Source organism: Gopherus flavomarginatus, chromosome 2 (assembly GCF_025201925.1).
Source record: "Gopherus flavomarginatus isolate rGopFla2 chromosome 2, rGopFla2.mat.asm, whole genome shotgun sequence".
Classification (NCBI taxonomy): Eukaryota; Metazoa; Chordata; order Testudines; family Testudinidae; genus Gopherus; species Gopherus flavomarginatus.
In genome coordinates this window covers 291,821,500-291,841,512 of record NC_066618.1, presented here as the reverse complement: position 1 = coordinate 291,841,512, position 20,013 = coordinate 291,821,500, and the positions used below count along the sequence as shown (strand labels likewise).

At 43.9% G+C, this 20,013-nt stretch overlaps 1 protein-coding gene across 7 annotated transcripts in view; it reads left to right on the top strand.

The window, feature by feature from the left end:
* The first annotated feature begins 858 nt into the window (after positions 1-858).
* TRAPPC9 (trafficking protein particle complex subunit 9) overlaps positions 859-20,013 on the top strand; it is an 840,301-nt gene continuing 821,146 nt past the window's right edge. For 4 of the 7 annotated variants that reach the window (XM_050940628.1, XM_050940630.1, XM_050940631.1 and 1 more), the window contains exons 1-2: positions 905-1,066; positions 9,630-10,230. In XM_050940628.1, coding sequence (XP_050796585.1) covers positions 9,647-10,230 — 584 coding nt within the window. In that variant the 5' untranslated portion in view covers positions 905-1,066; positions 9,630-9,646. Of the gene's footprint in view, positions 1,067-9,629; positions 10,231-20,013 lie in introns of all 7 variants that reach the window. The other 3 variants (XM_050940633.1, XM_050940634.1, XM_050940629.1) reach the window with 2 other exon arrangements.

Here is a 20,013-nt window from a genome sequence, read left to right as displayed (position 1 = left end):
GAGAGGGGCCGTATGGGGGCAGGGCCATGATCAAAATGGGGGAGGGACCCTGGGATCAGAGCTCCAGCCAGGGCCGAACACTCTGCTGCTGCCCTGGCCAAGGCTGAGAGCTCAACCCTGCCCAGGGCTGAGTTCTCAGCCCTGCCACTGTGGCCCCAACCCAGCTCCCAGCCTCCCTTCGCCCTGGCTGGGGACATGGGGGGCTGAGAGCAGGGAGCATGGGCGTGGTCTCGGCTGGAGGAGATGGGGCCAGAGTAGGGTGACCAGATGTCCTGATTTTTGGGTCTTTTTCTATTACCCCTCGCCCCCTACCCTGATTTTTCACACTTGTTGTCTGGTCACCCTAGGCCAGAGACTAGGTTCCCCAAGGGGCGTGGGCCATGGAAGCTCTTTGAAGCAGGGACTGTCTTTGTTTTGTGTCTGTACAACACCCCGCACAGTGGGTTGCTGGTTTGTTTACTGGGGCTCTTAGGGCTCAGGACTAGGATGACGAGACAGCAAATGTGAAAAATGGGGAAAGGGGGTGGGGGTGGGTAAAAGGAGCCTATATAAGAAAAAGACTCCAGAAGTCAGGACTGTCCCTATAAGATCGGGACATCTGGTCACCCTACTCAGGACGCAAAGAACCACCACCCCTGGAAGTACAAGCCGTCAATCTCAGCCGCTCTCTCCAGCCAAACCACCAGGTACCCAGCAGCCTCGGCGTAACCCCGCCCCCCTCTCTCAGCCCCTTGGATGCCTCCCACAGCGCCCCCCCTCCCCGCGCCTTGCCCGTAGCCTCGTTCTCAGGAGCAACGGCACGGGGAAGCCAGCGAAAAACTCAGGGCCGGCAGGCGCATGCGCCGTTTTGCCGGGCAGGTCGAGGCTCTGAGCTGCCGTTGGCGTCAGTTCCGCCCCTCCCCCATTTCTGTGAGCCGGGCTGGAGGCGGAGTCGGTTCCTGGTGGGGCTGTGAGTGTCCCTGACCCGCGTCGCGTTACCCCGTCCCAGGAAGCAGCCGCCGTCTCCCTGCCCATGCCGGGCGGGGGGATTTGAATTGGCACCGGGTCCTGCGGCAGAGGCTGCGCTGTGAGTGTGGACGGGACAGTTAGAGGGGTGTGGGCGTCTGCTGGGGGCGCCAAGCGGCAGCTGCGCTCCGTTCACATCTGGGGAGTCTTGTCCCCCGGGGTCCCCCCCAACCGGGACCTTGCCCTTTTCCTGCGGCCCCCTTCCTCAGTGCGCTGTCCCTGGGGTCCCACCCCCCAACCGGGACCTTGCCCTTTTCCTGCGGCCCCCTTCCTCAGTGCCCTGTCCCCTGGGATCTGTCCCCCCCCAACCGGGACCTTGCCCTTTTCCTGCGGCCCCCTTCCTCAGTGCGCTGTCCCTGGGGTCCCACCCCCCCAACCGGGACCTTGCCCTTTTCCTGCGGCCCCCTTCCTCAGTGCCCTGTCCCCCGGGGTCCCCCCCCAACCGGGACCTTGCCCTTTTCCTGCTGCCCCCTTCCTCAGTGCCCTGTCCCCTGGGGTCTGTCCCCCCCCAACCGGGACCTTGCCCTTTTCCTGCTGCCCCCTTCCTCAGTGCCCTGTCCCCTGGGGTTCCCCCTCACAACCGGGACCTTGCCCTTTTCCTGCTGCCCCCTTCCTCAGTGCCCTGTCCCCTGGGGTCTGTCCCCCCCCAACCGGGACCTTGCCCTTTTCCTGCTGCCCCCTTCCTCAGTGCCCTGTCCCCTGGGGTCTGTCCCCCCCCAACCGGGACCTTGCCCTTTTCCTGCTGCCCCCTTCCTCAGTGCCCTGTCCCCTGGGATCTGTCCCCCCCCCACCGGGACCTTGCCCTTTTCCTGCGGCCCCCTTCCTCAGTGCGCTGTCCCCTGGGGTTCCCCCTCACAACCGGGACCTTGCCCTTTTCCTGCTGCCCCCTTCCTCGGTGCCCTGTCCCCTGGGGTCTGTCCCCCCCCAACTGGGACCTTGCCCTTTTCCTGCGGCCCCCTTCCTCAGTGCGCTGTCCCCTGGGATCTGTCCCCCCCCAACCGGGACCTTGCCCTTTTCCTGCGGCCCCCTTCCTCAGTGCCCTGTCCCCTGGGGTCTGTCTCCCCCCCCCCAACCGGGACCTTGCCCTTTCCTGCTGCCCCCTTCCTCAGTGCCCTGTCCCTAGGGTCCCACCCCTCCAACCGGGACCTTGCCCTTTTCCTGCTGCCCCCTTCTTCAGTGCTCTGTCCCCTGCTCCTGCCCCCCAGATCAGGCTCTTGCCCTTTTCCCGCTGCCCCCTTTCTCAGCACCCTGTCCCTTGGGGTCCCCCCCAACCGAGCCCTTGCTTTTTTCCTGCTGCCCCCTTCCTCAGCGCCCTATCCCCTGGGGTCCCCATCTAATCTGGCCCTGGCCCTTTTCCTGCTGTCCCTTTCCTTTCTGCCCTGTCCCCTGCCTTTTCCTGGTGCGCCCCTCCCCTCCCACTGGAGCCTCTGCCTCTTTCCTGCTGGCCCCCTTCCTTGGCAACTTGTCCTCTGCTCCCTGCCAGCTGGGGCCCCTGCCCTTTTTCTTGTGCCCCTTTCCTTGGTGTCCCCCCCCAACTGCATCCTTTGCCCTTTTCCTGCTGTTCCCCTTCCTTGATGTGCTGTCCACTGCTCCCTCATGCTCTTTTCCTGGTGCTTTCAGTGCCCTGTCCCCTCTCTCCACCAACTGTGGTCCCTACCTTTTCCTTGGTACCCCCCACCCTTTAGGCCCTGTTCCCTGGAGTCCCTCCTGACTGGAACCCCTGCCCTTTCATGAGTGCCCCCTTCTCCCAACTTAAGCAGCCTGCCCTTTCCATAGTGCCCTCCCCCCAGATGCCTGGGCCCTGCCCTTTAATGCCCTGTACCCCTCTTACCATTGCCCCTCCTTGTCCTGCCCTCAGTTACTTCCTGTGGGGCTTTCATCATCCCCCATACTACTCTCACCATAGTTTCCCTGCCCCCTGGACAGCAGTGGTTCTGGTCCCCTGGGGTTTGTCTGACAGCTGTAGTCCCTCCTGAATCTGAGCCACTGTGGAAAAAGTGAAATTGGCTTGTCTATTTTGTTGCCCAAGCTGAGGGCAAATGTAGGAAATAAAGAGCAAAAAGAGTGAAAACTAAACTACAAATGTAAACATTTTCTGGACTGAATAACTCAAGGAAATCCCCTCTCTCCTGCCCATCCTGACAGTTGGTTTAAACTTAGTATGAGTACTGGTTTGTAGAATAAACAAACCATCTTTTCCTACACCATTTCCACTCTTGAGCTGCATGTTGGTATCTGTTGTTAGCTTGCCCTGGTCCCTTTTCTAAAAACTCAAAGGTGGATTACAACTTCTGCTTGATTTGAACTGCCTTCACTTAAAACTCATCAAGAACAACACTGTCAATGTTAGACAGTCAGCTGAGAGAGAAGTTGAAGTGTTTAAGTAAAAAGGAAAAAGTAATCTGTCTTAGTTTATACATTTTATTACATGGGTATCATAAAGGTCAAATGGCTGCTGCATCTAAATCACTGCTGTTCTGCACCTTGTGGGACCATTTATCACTGTGCAAAGTAGGTGTAAAATGTTGTCATTCTGATTTGGAAATGTTTTACACCCACTTTGCACAGTGATAAATGGTTCTACAAGGTGTACCACAGAGAAGGAATGGCAAATCCAAGGTAAGCTGTAGTGCTTCAGTGTAGACACTGTCTACTCTAACAGGACACCAATGGCTGTCTGCACTGGGCTTTAGGTCTGTATAGCTATGTCTCTTGGGGTGGTGTGTATTTTTCACACTCCTTACAAATTTAGCTATACCAATGTAAATTCCTACTATTGACCAGGCTTAGTTGTCAAACGAGGAATACTGTACCAGTGTCTTTGGCCTGGTCTACACTAGAAAATTAGATTGGTATAACTATGTTGCTCAGGGGCATGGAACAATGAGGTTAAATCAACCTAACCACCAGTGTAGACTGTGCTAGGTCCATGGGAAAATTTTCCAGTCAACCTAATTGCTGCCTCTCGGGAAGGTGGATTATCTACACGGATGGTAGAAGCCCTCCTGTCAACGTAGATAGTGTCTTCGCTGAAGTGTTACAGTGGCACAGGTGTAGTGTTTTAAGTGCAGACAAGCCCTTAAAATTGTGCTCTGAATGTGGATATACAGTGTTAAGGGACAGTATTAGTGCTGTCCAGTGGCAGTTAACATAAGCTGACCTCACATAGTGGTTTTAATGCGTATTTAACAGAGAGCCGGTATAACTTTCTCAAAACAGAATAATTTGCTTGAGTACATAAACTTAATATCAGAAAGTAGTTTTTCAAACTACCCAGCGCACATTTGGGTGTTCTATAAAGTAATAATAGAAATATCCTTTTTTTTTCCCTCCAGCATATGTTGTGGTTGCAACTCCAGGTCCTACCTGGATTTGGGTTAAGAATGTAAGAATTGTCGTACTAGGTCAGACAAATGGTCCATAGCCCGCTATCTTGTCTCTAACAGACAACGGTGCCGGAACTTCATGGAGAGTGTACAGAACAGGGCAAATTTGGAGAGCTCCATCCCTATTTTTCCCTCCTGGCTTCTGGCAGTTAGAGGTTTAGGGTTGCTCTAAGCATCTGGTTGTATTCTTGAACACCTTGGCTAATAGCCATTAATAGACTTATCCTCTATGAACTTAAGCTAGTTCTTTTCTGAACCCAGTTAAACTTTTGACCATCACAGCATCCCATGGCAGTGAGTTCGATAGGTTAATTGTGCATAGTATGGAAAAATACTTCCTCTTGTTTGAATTAAATCTGCTGCCTATTAATTTAATAGGGTGACCCCTGGTTTTTATATTATAGGAAAGGGTAAATGACACTTCTCTGTTCACTTTTTCAACACCATTCATGATTTTATAGACCTCTAGATCAGGGGTAGGCAACCTATGGCACGCGAGCTGATTTTCAGTGGCACTCACACTGCCCAGGTCCTGGCCACCGTGTCTGAGGGGCTCTGCATTTTAATTTAATTTTAAATGAAACTTCTTAAACATTTTTAAAACCTTATTTACTTTACATACAACAATAGTTTAGTTATATATTATAGACTTATAGAAAGAGACTTTTTAAAAACTTTAAAATGTATTACTGGCATGCAAAACTTTAAATTAGAGTGAATAAATGAAGACTCAGCACACTGTTTGTGAAAGGCTGCCGACCCCTGCTCTAGATCATATCATATAATTGAAAATAATTGCTGTGGGCACTACTTCAGGCTCTTACATCATTTGTGAGCATGAGTCTCCCCTTCACTTGCCCCCTCTCCAAGTTTTTAGAGCATGAACTTGTGAGGTGCTTCAGATCATCATCTCCTTTTGTGATGCTTAGTTTGTCAAGAGATGCTGAGCACCTTTCAGGGTCAAGAATTGAGTTTAGTGGTGACTAAGGGTATGTCTACACTACCTGCCAGATCGGCGGGTAGTGATCGATCTATTGGGGATCAATTTATTGCGTCTAGTGTAGACGCGATAAAATCAATCCCCAATCGCTCTGCCGTCGACTCCAGAACTCCACCACGGCGAGAGGCAGAATCGGAGTTGATGGGGGAGTGGCAGCAGCTGACTTGCTGCTGTCCTCACAGCCAGGTAAATCGACCTAAGAGATGCCGACTTCAGCTACGCTATTCGTGTATCTTAGGTCGACTCCCTCACCGGTGTAGACCTAGCCCAAGTTAACTCTCCTCCCCCCCCCCCCCCCCCGAGAAACAAAGAAACAAACCCAGAGTGTTGCAGAAGTAATTAGATTAGTTAGAGGGCAGTAATTTTCCACTTTTTCACCCAAATAAATCTTTAGGATAACATAACTGTAGTCTCTAAAGGCACAGCTCTCTAAACAATTTTATTGTTTGTAAGATGTATTGACTAGAAATTTTGCAGTCTATATGATAAGTTTCAGGATTGCAACTCTCACTCTGAAGCCTACAGTGTGTCTGAGTCAACGTGAAGCGATGGAAATGTCTACAAATAAGGTTGAGAGCTCTTTTTGTTTAGAATATCACCAGGTTCAATCATCATTGGGATTCATGGTCCGTTACTGTCCAATTTTTAAGTTAAGTCATTTTGAGATCTTGTGTGCTGTACAGCTGCATTGAGGCACGCATATATTCCAGGCCAAGTGTCATAGACAATTGTGATATCAGAACTAACTTAAAAAACAACGAGGAGTCCTTGTGGCACCGTAGAGACTAACACATTTATTTGGGCATAAGCTTTTGTGGGCTAAAACCCACTTCATCAGATTCATGAAGTGGAAAATACAGTAGGCAGGTATAAATACACAGCACATGAAAAGATGGGAGTTTCCTTACCAAGTGGGGGGTCAGTACTAACAAGTCAATTCAGTTAAGGTGGAAGTGGGCTATTTTCAACAGTTGACAAGAAGAGGTGAATACCAGGGGAGGGAAAAATGACTGTTGTAGTGCTAATGAGGCCAGTGTAATCAAGGTGGCCCATTTCAAACAGTTGACAAGAAGGTGTGAGTATCAGCAGGCGGAAATTAGTTTTTGCTAATCCCATCCAGTCCCAATCTTTATTCAGGCCTAATTTGATGGTGTCCAGTTTGCAGATTAATTTCAGTTCTGCAGTTTCTTGTTGGAGTCTGTTTTTGAAGTTTTTGTTGTTGAAGAATTGCCACTTCTAAGTCTGTTGTTGAGTGTCCAGGGAGATTGAAGTATTCTACTGGTTTTTGAATGTAATAATTCTTGATGTCTGATTTGTGTCCATTTAATCTTTTGCGTAGAGACTGTCCGGTTTGGCCAATGTACATGGCAGAGTGGCGTTGCTGGCACATAATGGCATATGTCACATTGGTAGATATGCAGGTGAACAAGCCCCTGATGTGGCTCATATGATTAGATCGTATGATGGTGTCCCTTGAACAGATATGCAGACAGAGTTGACAACGGGGTTTGTTACAGGGATTGGTTCCTGGGTAAGTGTTTTTATTGTGTCGTGTGTAGTTCCTGGTACGTATTTGCTTCAGGTTAGGGGTGCTGTCTGTAAGCGAGAACTGGCCTGTCTCCCAATGTCTGTGAGAGTGAGAGATCATCCTTCAGGGTAGGTTGTAGATCAGAGGTAGGCAACCTATGGCACACGTGCCGAAGGCGGCACGCGAACTGATTTTCAGTGACGCTCACACTGCCGGGGTCCTGACCGCCGGGGTCCTGACCACCGGTCTCGGGGGCTCGGCATTTTAATTTAATTTTAAATGAAGCTTCTTAAACATTTTTAAAACCTTAGTTACTTTACATACAACAATAGTTTAGTTATATATTATAGACTTATAGAAAAAGACCTTCTAAAAACATTAAAATGTATTACTGGCACATGGAACCTTAAATTAGAGTGAATAAATGAAAACTCGGCACACCACTTCTGAATGGTTGCCAACCCCTGTTGTAGATTCTTGATGATGTGCTGGAGAGGTTTTAGTTGGGGGGCTGTAGGTAATGGCTTGTGGCATTCTGTTACTTTCTTTGTTGGGCCTGTCCTGTAGTAGGTGACTTCTGGGTACCCTTCTGGCTTTCTTAATCTGTTTCTTCAGCTAACTGTCAGTCATCACCCTACTCTACAGCAAACTTGCATGCAACAGCCTCATTGGTTGTCTGAGGGAGACTGCACATATGGTGGATTACTTGGCCTAACTGCTACCCTTGTGTGACAGCATGGACTTTCAGTAGTTGAATAAAATTATCAAAGCTAAAATGTAATGTTTGAGTTCTAGAATAATCTTTGTGATGTACTTGGGTTCTCCTGCTCACTGTTGCAGTAGTGCACATCTTTTAAATTGTTTTATACATACATGATCACTGCTTCTGTTTTTGCTTTACTTTGGCACTTGTAAGCTCTTTAGGCCGGACCTGTGTCTTTGTATGCGTTTCAATAGTACTTAGCCCAATGGGGCTCTAATCCTGATGGGGGCAAGTAATATGAATATTAAATATAAAATCAGTATTTCTCTTTAATTATTACAGTGTTTCAACATGTCTTAAGGATACTGTTACATAAATTTGATATTAACCATGTTATGTAAGATTTGATTTGTAAATAAATTTATAGGGCATTTTAGCCCTCAGCTCCAAAAAGGAAGATCTTATTTAAACTTTATGAATTCTTGAATGGTTATAATCTTTGTACTCAGAAGTTGATGAAAACCAATCTTGCTTCTTAATTTCTACATTGTTTTCCTTTTTTGTGAGCTCTTCAAGTCTTTTTTATGTAAATTTTTTTTAAAACAGTGCAGTGGCTGCACCAGCATGTCACTAAGATTACCCCTTTTATGTGTTCGGTTTATCTTTGGCAATAGGCAGCATAAGAATGCTGCAGAATTAGTAGAAAGAGGAAAGTAAAGCAGAGTATGGTCCCTGCTATAGGGGTAGTTTAATTTGTAGTGATGTGGTGGTAAAACAGCAATATCTGGAGTCACTTTGAGAGAGTTTGTAACATACATATGGGGATCCAAAAGTGTTCAGCGTTAAAGTTCCTGTTGGAGTCAGCCAGCGCTCAGATAACAGAAAATGTGTGGCATAAAATATGGACAAACAGAAATAAAATCATGTCAGATGACAAGTATTTTTAGGGTTAGAGTTTCCATTATTAAACTATTTTGCAGGTTTTAGTATCTTTACCATTTCAAATTATGTTGGAATGAAATTTGTAAAGGAGGTGCTAAGTCAGGATACCAACTTTTTTTTATTGCCCTAGGTTAATTTATCTTGCTTTTACCTATGTTGAAATGTCTGATAAACTCTGATTATATCTTGTTGTATAATAAACAGTAAGATTCCCTCTTTGGAAAGAAGGTTGACAGTACTGGATATGATTCTTTTTCAAACCCCTGGAGACATTTGTTACACATGATATCCTTTACCCTTTCTTCCTTTACCTTTGTCCCTTTCTCTACAGTTCTTTCATTTTATTTCCTCAGACATATAAAACTGTAATGGCGGGATGGGGGAAATGCAAAACGTGTAGGTAGTGCCATTCTTTTGCAGCAGAGGCAGCATTTTAGGAAAGTCTGCTTTTTGAAATATTTCTGCATGTATTTTTGTCATTCTTGAAGTTTAGTTAAAAATTTGTTTAATATTGTCCATAGCTGATCTCCACTCCTATCTTCTTGCCAGTCTTTGCTCCTTCAAACAACTAGCTTATGGAATGGAAAACAGTTTTGAATAATGCATGTAATTGTTGCCAATGGTAGTACTTGCATAGATAACACTTATTAATTTCGGCCCAGAGCCTGCAATCATTAATGCAAATGCCCTGTTTTATGTGAGTAATCTCTGTGTAGTCAATGGAACTACTCATATGCTTAATGTCAAGCATGTGCATAAGTGTTTGCAAGATTAGGCTCTAAATTAAACATGGTAACCCATTAAGAGGTAACAAACCAGACAAGGGAGGTATAGGAAGGACGAGGATAGCAACAAAGTTCATAAGTTATGCTTAGCTGCATCTTATTTATGGATTTTTATTTCTGAATGGGGGTTTTAGCTGTGCTTTTGTGTGACAAAGGGTTTTAGGGTTGAGCCCTCAAAGTGCAGACTTGTGAGGGGAGGAACTTTTTTTTAAATTTTTTTAAAAGTGCCATACACTCCTCTGATGCTGTGAAAATAATTAATATTTTTTCTTTTTATTAGACTATAATTGATGCAAAATGAGTGTTCCTGACTACATGCAGTGTGCTGAGGACCATCAAACTCTCCTGGTTGTGGTCCAGCCAGTTGGGATTGTCCCTGAAGAAAACTTTTTTAGGATCTACAAACGAATTTCAACCGTGAGTCAGATTAATGTCCGTGACTCCCAGCGTGTGCTATATATCCGCTATAGACATCACTACCCTCCAGAAAACAATGAATGGGGGGATTTTCAGACTCATCGGAAAGTTGTGGGGCTCATAATCATAACAGACTGTTCCTCTGCAAAGGATTGGCCCCAAACTTTTGAAAAATTCCACCTTCAGAAGGAAATCTATGGTTCTACACTCTATGATTCCCGATTGTTTGTCTTTGGGCTTCAAGAAGAGGTTGCAGAACAGCCCCGCACAGATGTGGCATTTTATCCTAGTTACGATGAATGTGAAACTGTGGAGAAGAGAATAGAAGATTTTATTGAATCTCTCTTCATTGTACTGGAATCCAAACGTCTTGACAGGGCCACTGATAAATCTGGTGACAAGATCCCACTTCTGTGTGTCCCTTTTGAAAAAAAGGACTTTGTAGGTCTGGACACTGATAGTAGGTAAGTAGCTTATTTACAACCTAACAGCTTGAAAAATTTACCTGATGCTAGCTCGAGGACTAAGCCTATTAAAGAAATGACTGTGGCACCAACACCACCTCTACCACAAGGCCGTATCTTCTGTAATGTAAGGGAACTTACTTTATTTACTAGTGGACTATATTTAATTTTATTACCTTGTTCATTAACTTTCTATTCATATTTCTAAATTTAATTTGTAGGACTTGTCAAATAGTTTATTAGAAAATAATTGAATAGGTTTGACAGATTCTACCTCTAGATATATTTTTGCTGAATGGAATTTGACTAGCTATGGAACTGATGAATATTACAAATTAATTTATATCAGGAAACTAGTAAAATTAATTTTACATATTTTGCTGTGTAGATCTGACTAACCCTACTTACTACATCCCTTGCTTTTGTCTATCTTACTGTCTTCCCTCCACTTCTTTTGCATTCCTATAATAGAACCATAGTCTATCTTTGTGAATTGTCTTCAGTGTTTGTTTCCTCTCTTTCCCTCCTCTATTATCTCTTTCCTTTTCTTGCTTTGTGTTCTGTTTCCTATTCTCATATTTTCTGACTATTTCTTCTTCCACCTCCGCCCAGAAACCTTTCTCTATACTGTACATTTCTAACATCCCATCAGTATTTCCCAGCCATCTCTACCCATGCCTTCCAGACATAGGGTTTGGAAGTTTTACTAGAGAAATAAACCAGCTAGCCAGAGACAGGTGTGAAAGATCTTGGGTGTTTCACTGCTCAGGGGCAAAACCCAAACGAGACGCTAACCCACACTTCTTCCAGCGGCTGGGGAAGGGGAGAATGCTGAAACTCTTAACAGGGTACTTTAGCTGTTCAGGGCCTCCTGTTGATTAAATCAACATTGTGCTATTAGGGGTCTGACTAAATTTGTAGCCCACCACTAAATCTACTCTGGTGTACATGCTACAGGTTGCTGCCAAGGGTGTGTGTGTGTGTCTGCTGCTTAGTTACTCTGCATCTCCCTCAGCTTTCTGGCTGGTCCTAGAAGGGTTTAACTGTATGATACTGAATTGGTGTTGTTTTGCTCAATATTGTCATGTAACTCCATTCTTCATCCTGTGTACAGGTAGGCAAAGTCTGTAAGGTAGACACACCCATATAGACCATTCATTACTCTGCTGAAGACTGTTGGTCTAGGGTGAACATAGCCACTAGGTCAGGGCAACAGAATTCCTATTTTTGAATAAAATAAAGAAACGTCTTTAGGAGTATTGTCTAAAAGCTTTCAACAGTATTTGTGTCATTCCGTAGCTTTAAAATAAAATAACATTAGCTGAGCCCCTTTACACGGTGTATAATGTAATGGAATACTTGTTTCCAAAAGCTAAAGGTGTTACGTCAAAATGCTTATTTACTAGTGATGATTATAGTGCAGTCTCAGGGCCAAATGGGACCCATGATATTCTAAAATGGGAGGGAACACAAACAGCAATCAGTGCACATTTTTTTCCGTCACAGAAAGATGTAGATCCAAGCAGACGTGCATTGTTGTATTTAACTTTCATTTGTTACATACTCTTGAAAGCGAAATAGTTCTTGGCAAGTTGCCAATGGGACCTTCCACCCCAATCCTGGTGGTGTACATGCTTTGGACACATTGGCTTACGGTTGTTGTAGCATTTTGAGTGCTCCTACTGCCGTGCTGAACCTGATATAATATATTAACTCCGCACTTAAAGTCATCCTGGTTAACATGGTTTTGTTGTTAGGTTTCTAATATATTAGAGAACATACTAGTTTAAAGTTGCACGGTTTTCCATTATAAGGTTGTTTGGTTAGCTCTGCCTGGTGTTCCAGGCAGGGAGCTGGGTTGGGGTGTGGGGGGCTTACCGCACTCCGCCCGCCTGGCATTCCAGCCGGGGAGCCGGCAAACTCCCAACTCAGCTCGAGCATCGGGTGGGTGGAACAGAGCAAGACCCCCACGCCACTCTCCTGCTCCCCACCTGGAATACTGGGCGCAGCGGGGCAAGCCCCCGCAACCCTGCTCCCCGGCAGGAGCGCTGGGTGAGCGGAACGGGGCAAGCTGTCACGTCCCAACCTCACTAGACCCCTACCTCAGCCAAATTTCACAGTCCTCATTGGTGAGTACAGTATTAAATTGTTTAAAATTATTTAAAACTTATACTGTATATGTGTATAATCTCTTTTGTGTGGTGAAAAAAATTCCCTGGAATCTAACCCCCCCCACCCATTTTACATCAATTCTTATGGGGAAATTGGATACGCTTAACATCATTTTGCTTAAAATAGCATTTTTCAGGAAAATAACTACAATGTTAAGTGAGGAGTTGCTGTACCTCAGTAGTTTTTAAATTGGTTCAAGCATTGGGTGTCTTTTTAACCAGTGTTTCTGCACTTAGCATCACCCTGTCATTAAGAAGAAAGTAAGTATTCCAATCTCTATCATAAATCTTCAATTTAAAAATTATACCAGAAAGACTTGATAAACCATAATTTCCATTTTTTTCAGTGTTATTTTGCGCTAGCGTTTTTTATTCTGTTGTAAAACATCTGGATTATATTTAAATTGCCCATGAAAGGTATTTAAAAAATTCTTTTCAGATTAGCATTTTGGGTAATATTTTAGCAAAATAAGATATACTGAATAGTTGGAAGCTGTGGTCACTTTCTTATGCCCCTTCCAATTGGAACCTTCCAACCCCCCACCTCATAAATTCTTGTTTATATTTAAGTAAGATGATGACACTTTATGCCTTTTTTATTCTTTCACCACTTGTGAAAGTGAAAGACTAACAGTCCTGGCTTGATCCAGAAATGATGTAATAAGTATACCCTTTGTGGGCTTCTTTGCACAGATCTTCCAATGAACTTTGAACCTACCCTGCAGTATTGCAGCTCTTGTAGGCTACTTTACAGAAACTCAGGACTATCGCCTATGTTTGAACTGGACTGAGACCGTAACATTAATTTACACTTTTGAGTCAGAGTATTTGAACATAGATCTTCAAAGGTGAAATGCTAGTCAAGTTTCTTCTCACTATTTATCTCACAATAAAACCTGTCTATAATGTAGCATGTTCTTTTGTATAGTGCCTGTAATTCACCAGCCAAATGGGAATCATTGTTTAAAGCCATACATTGCAACTTTATCATTTTTTTTAAACTTATAGGGAAAGATTTTTTTCTTTGCTTGAGGGGTATGCACACATGATGGTGGAGATGAGTTTAAATGATGAAAGAAAAGACTAACTTTATTGGAATGGTGAAACAAACCACGAGACGCTCTTCAGTACTTCCAGCTGCTACAAACTGATGTGGTAGGGAAAGATGGCCCTTTTACAATGGTTGAGGTTTTTCTTCCCCCCCAGAGTTAGAACTCCTGTCAGGGTTCCCTCCTCACTCTGAACTCTAGGGTACAGACATGGGGACCTGCATGAAAGACCTGCCCTAAGCTTATTTCTACCAGCTTAGGTTAAAAACTCCCCAAGGTACCTCCCTTGTACCTTGGTTTAGGTAATGCTGCCACTACCAAGTGATTAGATAAAACTCAGGGAAAGGACCACGTGGAGTTCCTACTTTCCCCTAATATTCCTCCAAGCCCTACAGCCCCTTTCCTGGGGATACTTGAGAATAAACAAGATGAGCGCAAACCCAACCGTGGAGTGTTTTTTTTGTTTTGTTTTTTTGTTTTTTTTTTTAAGACCATTAAAAAAGCCCAATCAAATTAAAAAAAACCAACCAGAACTTTATTAGAAAGAGAAAAGTTAAAAGAAGCACCTCCGTGAAATTAGAATGGAAGATAATCTCACAGGGCAATCAGATTCAAAACACAGGGGATTTCCCTCTGGGCAAAACTTTAAAGTTACTGTCAGGGACTCTAACCCCCAGATGGCAAAGTTCGTTGTCTAACCGCGAGAGAGACAGGCAACACCAGCAAGGTCCGATCAAAAGCTCTTTATTGACAAGTGCACGCATCAATAGAGAGCAGCTCGTCTCCAGAGAGAACCAGCCTGCTCTTTACATCTTAGTATAAGCCTATATTGACAGTTCCATCGCATCATAAATTATTCACTGGAGCAACCCACTCCCTTTTTCTAACAACTAGAAACTAGACACTTTTAGTATACATGTTTTACAGCATTAGGTGATTAACAATATCTTAGCAAGTACCAGAAGTTAGGAATGTAGGGAAGTTAAAACAGACAAAGAACTGAACCAAGGAGTGAAAACAGGGAGGCTGGGTTTTCTTATCAGTTCTTTAGAGGAACTGTTCCTAACACAGCACAGTTGGTACTATACCAGGAATGCAGCCCCTCCCTTATCTCACTTTTTCCCAGCACTTCGTGAGACATGCTGCTTCTCAGTTCTTTTCCACTCAGGGATTACCCACAAACCTCTGTTAGCCTGACTTTGGTCAGGTTGGTATACCTGATTTTGTCTGCTATAGCTTTATTCAGGCCTAACAATCCCCCCATTGTACCTAGAGGACCATAACGGGACTCTTGGGACACATATCCATTTAACAATTGTATGGGAGAGGCTAGTAAACCATGACCCAAGGTCTGGGTGGAAGTCCTCAAAACTGAAAGTATGATCAAGAGATACAGCATGGAAAACAACAGCAACATTCTTAATATCTTGTAAATCCTTGTCAATTAAGCCAGAGTGATTAACAGAAAAGCAACATTTTTTCCTGATACGAACACAAGCCCCCCTAATTCAGCATTCATGGCATTTAGCACACGTTTATTTTGCAAAGTCACTTCTGCAACTTCATCATCAATTTCTTGTTGCAACTTTTGGAAAGCGTCTGTTAATGCATTAGCTGTTCTTTTAAACTCTGCAGAAATATTTACAACTGCTCTCTTGAGCTTAGCCACTCACAATCCAGGAATTAGTGCACGGACAAAAGAGTGGAATCCTGTTTGTCTAACAACTAAGGGATTGAGGCACTGACTATAAATCAGTTAGGTATACCAAGTGGTCTAATTTCCCAGATGTTTCGGTGAATAATCCAGTCCCATGTGCATCCTCCCCATGGACCCGTCAGGATTCGGTATGTGGAAGCCCACACCCTCCGATCCAAATGCTTGGAAGGAGCACTGTAAATGTTCACACTTCCACCCAGAAAATCTCCAGTATATCGCCATGACCACAGGTCAGATGGTACTCCTGATGTGTCTGTAAGGGCAGTGGGCCAAGTCTGGTACTCAGGATCACTCCGAATGGCCATCAGCTGGTCATTCAGGAAATCCTGAATTTCCAAACATACTAGATTCCACTGCAATGCCTTTCCAGCCTCAGTGATATTTAATACCATCTTTCCTTGGTATAATACTATATTACATCTGTTGTTTAACTATTTTCAGGTACTTTTAAAAGGCATTGACATTAATAGCATAGGAGGGGGGTACATTATTAGTCACTGGAATGGTTTCAATACAGGTAAAATTTCCAGTGGCAGAACAAACTCTTCGGGTACTTGTTATTTAAAATCGAATTAGAGAGAGCAATACATGCTGAAGGATTTATCCAGAACACAAGGCACAGCCTGTAGAATAAACCCCAAAATCCAATCAATACCACATTCCCAAGCATGGGTCCCACAAATTATTATTTTTTTTTTGCCAGTGTACAATTTTTTGTTTCTTCACCAGGGTCAGTTCTTAATGTCCTTTCTAGTCAGGAATTCCTGGACTTTGGCAGTTTCAGTGGAGCAAGTGTTCCTTCTTTTTTTACAAAACAGTCTTGGTGCAGCATCCTACAGGGGAGAGGTTACTAGCACATCACCCTGTAATGGTTTTGCTTTTTCTAGAAAAATTCAAAGGCACAATAGATCTGTCAGTGGATAAGGGAGAGGTTACTAGCACTTCATCTTGTTCTTTTTCCCTGCTGTCCAGAAGGCACAGTGGAGCTAAAAGGAGAAACAGGCTAATCATCAGTAGGAGAATTCTCCCGAGGTGGAGGGGTCTTTTTGCAGTGAGAATCTTGGGTCCGAGCAGTCAATTTTTGGCACTTCACAGCGGTGTTGGTAGTCAGCAGGGCTTAATAAAGGCCTTTCCAGCATGGAGCCAAAGCAGTCTTTCGCTGGTGGACCTCTACATCAATCCAGTTTTCTGGTTCCAAGGAGTGGCAGGGCTGCTAGGGTCTTTGGGTAGCACTTCTTTACCTGTGAGAAAAGAAACCTAACACATTTCATTAGTGCCTGGCAGTGTTTTTCAGATCTCATAGCTGTTTGGGCATATTCAAGCCCTCCTTTTCCTGCTTGTTAGCCAAGTCTTGACTGTGAATTGAGTCAGTGTCCTATCTATAGCCTGAACTTGCTATTTTTTTCTTTTTCCAGTTAACTTATTCTGTTCTTTGTTCTTCTTACCTTCTTGGCTGCTTTTACCCTACAAAGGAAACTTCCACTTTTTACTTATACACCTTTTTCCCAACAACAAACACATAAACATTGCCATTATACAGTACATTAGTCTTATTATTCAATGTATGCTACATATACCCTTTCACTAAAATAACTTGATTACAGAACTTTGGAGCAACAAGCGAGGACAAGCACACCCACTTTGAGGAGTTCACTCAATACAACCTTTAGTCCAATAGCTTCCCACCATCCCCAGCCCTTTGGTTAGAAATCTGAGGTAGCCAGAAGGATCCCATGTACAATATGGGGAGTGGGTTAACTTTTCATGTCTTTGCTTTCGAAGACTGTTGGTATGCAAATTTTAACAACAATTTTGCAATTAACAATTTGGCCAATGAAGTTTCTTTTTCTTACTTAAGGAAATGTATTAGACTTTAGTATATTACATTTCCCTGGTTTATTTAAACACTTTGTATTCCAAGTTGAATAAAACAAGTATCTGCATTCCAATCCAACCCTTCTGCCTGATTCCAAACCGGACCATCCCATGAAAACACTAAACACAACAATTCCGGCCACAAGACAAACACCACAAGACAGAACATAGAACCCAAAACATAATTCCTATTGTGCTAGTAAATGTATGGTACATTGAATGCTGTTCAGCTGGCATCAGTTTTCTCTGATTATCTGAAAGACAAAAAACAGAGGTCTACCCCTTTTGGGCAGTCAATCATTGCTTAAAATAGACAAATATCCTTGTTGATTTCAGGAAAAACAGAGGAATTACCCTATATTTTTTTGTATGTGTTTCATAGGCAGCCCAGGTTTCAGTAGCTCCTACCTTATCAGTTAGATAATTTGCATTAATACAGATGCTTTCTGGCTTGCTTTTTACTTTTAACTCCTGCTTTCAAACACTGAAAGAAAACATCACCACTTGTAGTGCCCTTAGAGCCTAATAAAATTTCAATTACATAGCACTGTCTACATTCTTCAGCTAATTCAACTAAATTGTTTATAGCCAAATGATTGCAATCCAATAATTTCTTTGCGTGAATTTATTTACAAACATTTCAAAGACATTTCAAAAGACACCAAGAACTTTTCTCTTTAGCATTTTTACAAAGTTCAACTACTGTTCCCTCAAGCAACTACAGAGTTGACTTCTCACTCTCCCTTAAATTTCTTGCTTGTCTCCCAACAGCCACTTTTATCAACTCAAATCACCATTCCAAGTAAGTCCTGGGTATTTGAAATCCCCATGCTTACACTTACTTCTTCCTTCCACTACACCCTCAAAATTTTCCAACCTGTTTTCCAATCTCCCTGTCTGTTGCCTGCCCGCCTGGGCCCGATCCTGCTTTTTTCACTGAACCGTCCCTTCCATAGGCACCTGCTTGTTCCACTACCAGTTTAGCTAGGAGGGTGGGCTTCTTAACTAGCCCCCACCCTTCCTTATGTCCTTTTTTTTTTCTTTTCCTTTCTCCCATTAAACATTCTAGTAGCAATGCTAACTACTTCAGACCAACTATTTCCTTGCATACCATCTGGATGCTCTCTAAATCTTTTTGCAATGTCCTTTGCGCATTGTGACATGAAAACCATTTTAACCATCTCCTTTTCATGATCAGTTTCAGGATTCAAATTCCCATGCTTTTTAACTTCACAAATCAGTCGAGCACAAAAGTCAGAGGGGTGCTTGTCTGGACGCTGAACACAAGCAGTCACCTTGCTCCAATTTGGAGTAGCCTCCCCTGCATCTCTAATACCATTTAAAACAGCTTTTTAAAATCCATCCAACTTTGTCTTTTGAGCTGGATTATTGGGATTCCAATTAGGGTCAGTAATTAGCCAAGGTGCATTCAAATGACCTGCAGATTTTTCTTTTACTTTTTGTCTTTCATCTTCTGTCATGAGAGTATCTAATAACTGATTTACATTTGCCCAAGTGGGCACATGAGTGAAAAAGGTTGTGCAGAACATTCTTTCCACTGCCTCAGGGTTGTCTCATAAGTGAGGCATAGTGCGCTGCCAGTTAAACAAATCTGAAGCTGCAAACAGGGTATGGGTAAAAACCATCTCATGTTCCCCAGCAACCAGTGGAACCAGATAAGTTCTCAACGAGGCTTGTAATATCAGAGGTGTCTCAGAAACATTCTCCCTCATGGAGTTAAGTAACCTAGTAGGGGTCCACAAGGGCGAGGACGAGGGCTGCTGTAATATTGGGAGTGTCTGAGAAGCAGTCCCTGGCCAAGTTTGCGAAAGGCTGGCTGGAGGCTGCACACAGGGGGTGAGGCTGCCTGATTCCTCTGAAGATGAGGGAACATCATTCTGAGCTCCCCCTTGATTCTCCTCTGTCCCTGAACTGTCCCTAACCTGCTTTTGAATCCTTGCACTCCACCAGACGGGGAAGAACAGGAACAAAATTGTCCTCCTCCCGGTGCAGCTTTGGGGCATATGGTGAGGGATTTTTTACAAGAGCTCTCTATACAAACAGCTTCAAAAGCTACCCGTCCCTCCATGGTTTTATAATTATACCATACAAACAAATAATCCATTTGTCCCGGCCTAAGATCAACCAAAATATCCCTTAAGGAGTTCATCCTATCTGTGGAAAAGGTTTCACCCTCCGGCCAGTGTCTAGTCGGGGACAAATGAAAGGTAAATGATGGCCATTGGATCCAACACAGATTTCTCATGTTAAACTTAAGTAGACCAACGGTCTCAGAAATCTTCTTCCAATCTCTAAGTATCAGAGACAACGAGGCGTCCCCCAGGCACTTACTGCCAACTTGTCCCATTTTTATGAAGGGACTCTAACCCCTCTTCGTGAAGGGACTCTAACCCCTCTTCATGAGACATGCTGCTTCTCAGTTCATTTCCACTCAGGGATTACCAACAAACCTCTGTTAGCCTGACTTTGGTCAGGTTGGCATACCTGGTTTTGTCTGCTATATCTTTATTCAGGCCTAACATTACAAAACCAGGTATAAACCTCCCTCTTAGACAAAGGGAATCACAAGCCAAAATAAAGGTAAGATAACACATTCCTTCGCTAGTACTTACTAATACTAATGGAGTTGGATTGCTTCCTTTCTTGATCTGTCTCCGGCAAGCACACAGAACAGACAGACCGAAACCAGACAAAACAAAGCCTCCTCCCTCTCCCTGTGCTATTTGAAAGTATCTTGTCCCCTTATTGGTCCTTTTGGTCAGGTGCCAGCCATGTTACCTGAGCTTCTTAATCCTTTTCAGGTAAAAGGATTTTATGCCTCTGGTCAGAAGGGATTTTATAGTACTGTATACAGAAAGGTTGTTACCCTTCCCTCTATATTTATGACAACTCCTTTTCTCCACTTTCATCTCTTTTTTATGGAGACAATGAGGTGTCCTAGCTTCATTTA